Raw genomic sequence first — 9,519 nt, forward strand, 5'->3', positions numbered from 1 at the left:
TGTTAAGTATTTATGATCAAACTGTACGAATTTTTCTTCTCTTGCCTTCTTTCCTTTGAAATTTCGACCTATAGTTTATAATCTATTCACACAAGTAATCAAAATGAAGTATCAATTGCTTAAGCTATCGAAGGCCATTAATTAATACAGTAATTCCTTGCATTATTATTATAATCATCCGACCCAATGATTTTTTTTTTTAAAGAGACAACATATAGGGAGGGGAATATGAGATTTCAAATGACATGTCTCTATAATTGAGGATATGATAGGCACAACCGAAGAAGTTGCACATGCAGTGAATATGGATTATATATGAACGATATTATTCCCAACTGAATGGAAAAAGGGGGGAAAAAAGGAATGAAGATTGGGTTAATTAGCAAAAGGTGGAGGAAGCTATTATTCGAATTTCAGATGGCAACATCAGTATTCAGACTCCACTTTTCACATGGCTAATATTTAGCACATGCATGAACCCTAACCGTTAGCTATTTAATTCCCAAAATAAATTTATCTTTCTTTTGGTACCAATATGGAAACATGTCTCCAAGTTATGTTAAGATATTATTATTATTCACCATCACCTTGAAAAGATATTTCTTCTACAACAAAAGCATCCCTTTCAAATTCAGCCACACAAAATATTAAGTACAGTGTTTTTTTCATTGAGAGAAATACTGGATCTTGATTATTTTTTTCTCCCTTCATCAGATGAAACGCAATTATTTGACAGAAATTCCTTGTTTTTGGCTTGATGTGTGACTAGCGGAATTATATTTTATTTCATTTAAGGATGTCGAGTAGTAGTTAGCTAATTTTTATTCCTTAACATCCAGAATTATGTGTATGAAATAAAGTGGTTAATTATTTATGGAAGTTGCTAACTAATTTTATCTTTAATATTTTATTTCTGCTTTGGAAAGAAAACGAAGTAAAGGATAAGGCTGATAAAAATATTAAACGGAGGTTATATTCGATCGTTCATATTCTGGGGCAGGATCATAATTAACCAGAAATAAATTAAATATTACATCAATATAAAGTTTTCAAAGTTCGTAGCTATTTTTAAACCCTGGTCTGGGTTTTTGTATATGTCAAAAAAGAAAAAAAAAAACAGAGTTCTGGATTTCAACAAGACTAAAGGCTGCTTTCTTGGTACATCGATAATAATTTTTATTGCTATGCCAATTTTTTTAATCAAGCACGCCTTTCATGTCATCATAATTAATTAATAATACATACGATTTTAAATTATTTTTAACAAAGAATGCTTATGGCATGTAGCATTCCATTACAAGTGAAAAGATTTTGAGGGGCGAAAATACGATTTGAGCTAATGGAAATATGTAGGTTTAATTTACTATAGCATAACGCCAATTCGCACTCTCGGGTCATTCGTTCAATTAATTAACAATTAATTCCCCATGAAATCGTTAAGTAGATAATTATTGTAAATTTAAAATTTAACAAATCGTGCGTGTGTTTCGAAATTATTAATAAAACGTAATTAAAAAAATTATGAAGAGGGGAACATATAGAAAACACCTGTAAAAATGAAAGGCTAAACTAAAAGGGAAAACGAACATGGCCCAACCTCAAAGCGGTTAAGGGTACTTTTCGGACATTACAGAACTTATATCTCTCACACAAAACCTAACTTCTCCCACCCTAACCTTTGCTATGGCACGTGCCATCCGTCAACTTCATGTGTACTGTAACCTTCTCTCTCTCTGTTTTTTTTACTTCTTTAATTATTATTATTATTTTATTTTATAAAATCCCTCTTCTTCTTCTACCTGTCTTGGCTCTCTCGGGCTACAAATGAATTGGCAGCACTTGAATCTTCTAAAATAGCCTTACCAACTAAGAGGGCTACGTGCGATTCGCAATCATTACCCGGGGCACTATCGTCATTCCACCTCATCGAAAGATGGTGGTAGTTCGGATCATTGAGATGACTTTCTACTGACCTTATCTTTTATTTGATTCCGTAGTTTGCGTTCATTTCCAAACGACGTATTCAAATAACAATAATATTTTTAAAAAATTTTAATTAACAAAAATCCGGTCGATGGCCTTCTTGTCATTTCACGCCACTCAAAAGCCAATCCATCCCCACTAAAATTTGTTAAAATTATTGAAACCTCGCGTTTACGGGCCTTCGACTTGCGCTTAATTACATATTGAATACTAAAAAAATTTGTTCTCCGGATAAGGTCATTGTGGTCATTCCCCGGCGCGTATACGTTCCGTAAGTTTTATTATTATGATTAATTTTCCGGGTACGTGGAATTAACAGGAGAGAGAAGGTTAAAAAAATGGACGAAAAAGACATATTATTGGAGTTTTGGGGGGGGAAACAAAAAGGAGGAGGGTGGAGAGTGAAGAGGAGGGAAGAAGAGCGACCGCGTCCCTTTCCTGTGTCTTGTGTGGTTTATTTATTTAAATAGAGATATAAGAGACCCCCCCCCCCCCAAACAAGGCTTGGTTATTCATTTTATTATTTTGTTGCGAGTAAGTTGCATCTTTCTTTTTCCAGAAGTGATTGCAAAAACACTTACTGCAAAGAGCAACAAAGAGAAAGAAAAGGAGAGAAAGAGAAAGAAAGAGACGACAGGCGACAGAGCGACAACACAGCCCGAAAGGAAATAAGAGAGAGTGAGAGTGAGTGTGTGTGAGAGAAGAAATTGAACAAGCTTTCAATACCGCAGAAGGGAAAACGATGTCTGAGAGCTTCACATCCTTTCATACCCTGCAACTCTAAGAGGTACCGGCGCATATATTCGTGTGTATATATATCTATAGATGAGCACGGCTGAAAATGATGAACAGCAAAATCTAAGCAATCTTACATGAGAGAGAAAGTGGCCGCTAGCTGCCTAGCCGCGCTCTTCATTCCTTCTCTATATCTTTCTATGTTTTATTTTAACATATAATTGACTTCAATTATAGGTGATTGGTGTTGTTGGATTTATTTCGGTTGCTCCAGCGCTGATCCTTAATTACTGAATTCAATTATTGGACAGCACTTCCAGGGTAATTAAGTTGAGGAGAGAAGACCGGCGACGACGACGATGATGAACAAGAAGAAGATTTTAACATGGGAATAGCAACACCGCCAGTCCTTCCGCCGATTCTTTCTCACTCCACCAGGCCCCACCATTCCTGTTCTTCCATATTAGACTCCAATTCTATGTCCCAGGATTATCACCAAGGAATCTTCGCCTTCTCGAATGGGTTCGAGAGATCCACTCTAACTCAGCACCACCAGCAACACCAGCAGCAGCAGCAGCAACAGTTAGCGCAGCAGATCCGGAGAGACAAGGTGAGGGTGCAAGGGGGGTTGGACCCGCCGCCGCCGCTAGTGGGTATAGAGGAAGAAGAATCTGGAAACCTTCCCGTGTATGAAACCGGAGGGATGTTATCGGAGATGTTCAATTTCCCTCCTCCCGGCGCCACCGCCACTGAATTGTTGGAACAACAACACCAACCAGCTGCCGCGACGGCCATGTATCGGACCTCCAGGCCGCAACCACTGGCCACTGATTGGTACAGACAAGGGATGTTAAGTGGGTTGGAAAATTCAAAGAATCAGAATAGCCGTGACAATAGTAGTCTACTAGAGCAGCATCATCATCATCATCATCATCCTCAAATTCCAAGCATGAATGCGGACTCGGCTGCCGCCATGCAGCTTTTCCTGATGAACCCACAAACAAGATCGCCTTCTCCTACTCAGAATCCCACTCCTAATTCGACCTCTCTCCAAGGCTTCACTACTCAAGGAGGGGGTTTCGGCCAATTCACATGGGCTCCTCATACTTCTCAGCAAGGAGCACCAGCCACGGCTGCTAATCCACCTCAAATTGGAGGGGTTATGGAAGCTCAAGGTCTTTCCTTATCGTTGTCATCGTCGTTGCAACACTTGGAAGCCGCGAAAGCCGAGGAATTGAGGATGGGAGACAGTGGGTTTCTGTATTACAATCAAGGATCCGGAGGGTCTTCGTCTGCCCAGTATCCGTACAAGACATTGCATTTCCAAGGGTCCGTCGGAGCAGGTCAGAACCACCAGGGACATGTGGGGTTCGGCTCATCAATAGGGGTGGTGAATGTGCTGAGGAATTCAAAGTACGTGAAAGCCGCACAAGAATTGCTCGAAGAATTCTGCAGTGTTGGGAGAGGGCAATTCAAGAGGAATAAATTCGGCAGGCAAAACTCAAACCCTAGTTCCAATCCTCCTACCGGTGGTGGTGGTTCTTCCTCTTCATCAAAGGATCCTCCTCCTTTGTCGTCGGCCGATAGGATTGAGCATCAGAGAAGGAAGGTCAAACTTCTATCCATGCTTGACGAGGCATGTCATCTCTACTTCTCTCTTCCCTCTCTCTCTCAACCTCTCTCATCCTTAAAGAGTCAAGGTCACCCCAATCTTTATTATTCTGTTCTATTTACTCCATTAATATAATTAAATTAAACTACAGGAATGAACAATTAATGAACACAGTTCTCCGGCCGGTATCTTGAATTATTATATAAAACCAGAGAGAAAAAAGGCCGGCTTGTACTACAATAGGGTTCCATAGTATCATCAGTCGGTAGGTGCTTGATCAATGTTTTATTATATTAGAACCTATTCATTATTTTAATACATGCATCTGATTGGTGGGGATGATTTGAGATTAGTTTGGTGAAAACCATGAGAGAGAGAGAGTGACTTTCCATTATAGAAGAAGCGACGTTCCTTCTGATTAGTAATTTAGATTAAATGATAGATAGAGCCCAATATAATTAAATCCCACTCACACCCATATTACGTAGTAATTAGTTGTTATGACTTATGAAGGCCATGGCCACTCCCACCTCTCCTCTTTCCTCTCCTTCCTAAAAGTGATCCATCAGCCATTGTTATCATATCTCGGTTGACCGAGAACGCGTGGGTCGTCTTTCTTCTTTTTCTTTTTCCTTCTTCTTTAATTATTATTTTTTTCTTTTCATTTTTTAAAGGGAATTGTTTGGGCACCTATTAAACCCGAAGGATATTCTTGCCTTCGTCCTTAACAACCATATGTACCCCGAATCTTTCGATCGACTCAGACAACTATGGTTTCATCACATCATCCGCCTGTCAAACTAATTATACATATGAATGCACATTTTGTCTTCGTTTTCACATTTTGCATGTGTTGACTCACCTATATCTTAGTCTCCGATAAATTAAGAACCATGTTGATGAACATCGCCTGTCTCTTTTCCTACCTGTGGATATATTATTTCTATCTCTTCATTAAATATATAATTATCTAACGCCATCATCCATCGGTCACCAATCAAAAACATTAAAACCATACAGATATATGATTATGCATGTATACTGTACATTGGGAAGATGAGAGAGTTAAACTTTGGGGCATGCAGGTGGATCGAAGATACAACCACTACTGCGAACAAATGCAAATGGTGGTGAACTCATTCGACATGGTAATGGGATTCGGGTCTGCAGTGCCATACACGGCCTTAGCTCAGAAGGCGATGTCGCGCCATTTCCGGTGCCTGAAGGATGCGATAACGGCGCAGCTGAAGCACAGTTGTGAGTTGCTGGGTGAGAAAGACGGAGCAGGAAGCTCAGGTTTAACCAAAGGAGAGACGCCGAGGCTGAAACTTCTGGAACAAAGCCTGAGACAGCAGAGAGCCTTCCACCAGATGGGCATGATGGAACAGGAAGCGTGGCGACCCCAAAGAGGCCTCCCCGAGCGATCCGTCAACGTTTTGCGAGCCTGGCTCTTCGAGCATTTTCTTCATCCGTACGTCACTCTCGTCCACTTTTACTTGCCTACTTGATGTCTCCCTTCTTCTTTTTTTCATGTGATGATATTAACGTAACATGATGATATGATGAATGGTTGAGTGGAAAAAGCAGCAGGGGGCGTATGCGATAATTTAAGAAACGGAGAGAAAAAGGAGCGGCAGAGAGAAAGAGTGTCGATCGAAAAGCCATAATTTAAGAGCCGTATCGGATCATCGTTTAGAGCAACAGCTAGCAATACTGCAGAAATATTGCAGTGTCCTTGGGATGTTTTTTGCTAGCGAAAAGCTGTAAAAGATGATATGGCATTACTGCGATCTCAAACTTCAATTTCCTTTTCGCTAGATTAAGTGATCATTAAGGCGTAAGGGGGTCATAGGGTGTATAGAGAGAGAGAGAGAGGGAGGGAGAAAGTGGTCAGTGTGTGCAGTGATCTACTTTGCTTCTACTATAGCAGCCAGGACGTAGATCTTTCTTTCTTTATTTGTCTTCGATTGTCACGCCCATGAAGGGAAAGAAGGAAAGTTGGGAGGTTAGGGAAGGGTACAGAAAGCTCGATGTCTCTTTATACGGTTAAGGCAAGGACTCTGATGTCATTTCCTGGTCTCTTTCTCAGGTATCCAAGCGATGCAGATAAGCATCTGTTGGCTCGACAGACTGGCCTCTCGAGAAATCAGGTGCGTCTCCTTCCCTTTCCCTCCCTCTTCCCTCACCCTAGAGAGAGAAACTTAACAATGAGACAATTTTTAGGCTGTGTGCTTAATTGAGCACACGGCCCACATCCATCAAGTAACCAAGATAAAAGAAACACATGGAAGAGAGAGATATATATGATACACACACTCACAGTCACAAGGGACCAGCAGTAATATCAGATGCAACTTACATGGTTTTGAACTTTTGGCTTTTGTTTCTCTGCTTTCTCCTGTCTTTCTTTCTTTTAGACAAAGACAACCGCAACGGAGGTTGTTCTCTTGGTTTCTTTCTTTTCCCTCTTTTTCAAGTTTTTAATATTTTACTTCGGATGCTTTCCTTGGTGACATACATTCTGAAATTAAACGAGAGCAGAGACAAGTACAGAAGCAATGAGACACCAAAGTTTTGCTGTTCTCGAATCTCTCCCTTCACTCTCTCTGTCACTTGTCTTCTCTCTCATATCAAATGTCCTCACCCAACTCCACGATGCTAATCATAAATATGGGAAATAAATGTGTACTTTCTCAATATATTTATATCCTCTCCCTCGTGGTATTTCCTCAAAGTTTAAAGAGTGCCTTCATCATATCTTCTGCTAATGCCATTTTTATGCTACCTCGTTAACTAATAATATTAGTTTCTTCTAGTGTCTATAATCTAGTGTGGTACATATATATTTATATATATATGGTTTCTGGGATGTTTCACTTTCGTCCTTATTCATGTCCTTTTTGCATAAACCGGCACAAAATTTTTCCTGCATCATTCTTAACATCTTTTTACATCAGCATTTTGTATTTTTCCAGATGAAAAACAAAAATTTGAAGTTGCCTAGCAATTTATGTTGTTATCATACAGAACCCTTTTCCTGCATCAGCCTAATCATTTTTGTCCATCTTGTGCTCTGCAATAATAATGTACTTTTTTGTATTTTTTTTAAAAAAATAAAAACAAAAAGCCCTTGTGCTAGAGGAATAATAAAAGATCAGAATACATGCATGTAATTAACTGAGCTGAACCAGAAAACAAAAACCTATTTGCCTACCGTATCAAATGGATGCCTAGATCCATGCTATAGTCAGTGAAGCGAAGACCTAATTAGGTCATTCGAAGTACTGTCGACTGTTAGAAGAAACTGCTGATGAATAGTTTTACACTTATGCTAGAGAGATTATCACATAATCATATATAGTGCAGATTCCCCGGTGTCTAATCACTGTTCAGGAACGCACGTACGGACAAAACATTAATGAGTCAGAAATCACTTCTTTTTTAAATATGATCTGACATAAAAGACCCATTTGTTAAAATGTGAACAAAATACGATGGTATCTATAATAATTTGCTGGTGTTATGCATGTAGTATTATATATCTATTAACCTTAGAGTGAGCTGGCTAGCGTTGCATTCATGCATACAGTAATTTCTTATATTTATATTCAGATTCTTTGTTCATTCATGAAGGGTTAAATCATCTGTATAAATGTGACAAATTGACAAGGATAAATAGCGCTATCACTATTATCACTAAGAAGTATTTATTTTTTAACTTTTGTTCAGTGACATTTAAGACTTGTACTGGCAATTAATAGTGATTGATACATGTGTATATATTTATTTGAATATGTATATACAGAATAGGAAGGGTGAATTGTGAGAACTTGAATGTTTGTGCAGGTATCAAACTGGTTCATTAATGCCAGGGTCCGGCTGTGGAAACCTATGATAGAAGAAATGTACCAACAAGAACTTAAAGAAGTAGAAGGAGAAGAGAGAGAAGAAAGGAACCAAGGCAACAATAACAACAACGTCGCACAAACTCCAACCACAGCAGCAGCAACTTCAACAGAAGCAGCGCCACCACCATCCACAACAACAACAACAACCACAACACCAACAACGACACTCACAACATCAGCAGCAGGCAAAAGATCCCAAATCAATGCTTCTGATGGCGACCCTTCACTCATTGCAATCAATACCCAACCCTTCTCGGAATCCCAACCAAACCACTCTTCCTCTGCCATCACCACCGCTCCAACCGCCGAAGTTGCCGCCACTTCTGAGGTGGCGCCACCCTCGTCTCAGTGTTATGACTCAGACCTGCCCCTTCACAGATCAGTGCCTGCAGATGACACGTGTCGCCATGGCAGCCTCGTTGCAGCAGATTACGGGACCGCCTCTGCTAATTCTGACATTGGTTCTACTCTCATTAGGTTTGGGACCACCGCCGGTGATGTTTCGCTCACCCTAGGGCTACGCCACGCCGGGAACATCCCTGAGAAAGCTCCTCCTTTCTCGGTTAGAGACTTCGGAGGCATTTGAACTTCCCATATATTACAATATTAAATGATATTATTTCCATATATAGGAAGTTAATTGCTCATTATATTATGAGAAAAGGGGAACACTTTTTTTCTTCGTCACTTTTATTCCCTCATGTTCCTCCCTCTTAGATTTGCATTATTATTGGAGAAAAGGCAAAATGGGGATACAATATGAGAAACATAGCGTTACGTACACTATAGCTAGCTTGTATAATTGTATAGGAGGTTGTTTTAATTTCCACCTTCTCCCCTCCATCCATATATGTGTACTCAGGGTTTGTACTTCAATTTGATAGGACTTGAACTGATTAATCACTAGAATAACAGGAGCTTATACTTCTGGTATACGGAGAGAAGCTTTTGATTGCCTTACGTTACAATCAACTTTGTACGGCCGTTTTATTTGATGATTTCTTTTATCAATGTTTCGTTCTAAGAATACTGCTACCAATTATTGAAACCAATATCCTACTTTTAATCTGCATATTATGGCCTCAGTTTAGTTTTCATTAGAGTAAGCTTGGGACATGTGCATAGAATTCAAAGTAAATCCACTAAATGCGAAAAATGTTACTTACTTCTTACAACTTTTATAAATATATTGATGATATATGAAATACTCATAGCTATACTGATAGCGAAAGTGATAGAAACTAATTTCAATCTTCACTTATTATTTTAATTCTGCTACTA

General features: G+C 39.4%; 1 protein-coding gene across 3 annotated transcripts; it reads left to right on the top strand.

The window, feature by feature from the left end:
* Positions 1–2,536: 2,536 nt before the first annotated feature.
* On the top strand, positions 2,537–9,203 carry LOC114737716 (BEL1-like homeodomain protein 4). Of its 3 annotated transcripts, none has more exons than XM_028925681.1 (5): positions 2,537–2,770; positions 2,956–4,354; positions 5,416–5,801; positions 6,420–6,480; positions 8,177–9,203. In XM_028925681.1, the coding sequence occupies exons 2-5, from the start codon at positions 3,104–3,106 to the stop codon at positions 8,822–8,824; spliced, it is 2,346 nt and encodes a 781-aa protein (XP_028781514.1). In that variant the 5' UTR covers positions 2,537–2,770; positions 2,956–3,103; the 3' UTR covers positions 8,825–9,203. The 3 variants fall into 3 exon arrangements, with proteins under 3 accessions (XP_028781514.1, XP_028781505.1, XP_028781520.1); XM_028925672.1 differs by having other exon boundaries at positions 3,030–4,354; XM_028925687.1 differs by lacking the exon at positions 2,537–2,770 and adding an exon at positions 2,817–2,955 and having other exon boundaries at positions 3,030–4,354.
* The last annotated feature ends 316 nt before the right edge of the window (positions 9,204–9,519 follow it).

The sequence above is a fragment of the Neltuma alba genome, unplaced genomic scaffold, assembly GCF_004799145.2.
Source record: "Neltuma alba isolate B1F8T4 unplaced genomic scaffold, ASM479914v2 tig00002798_pilon, whole genome shotgun sequence".
In the NCBI taxonomy this organism is placed as follows: domain Eukaryota; kingdom Viridiplantae; phylum Streptophyta; class Magnoliopsida; order Fabales; family Fabaceae; genus Neltuma; species Neltuma alba.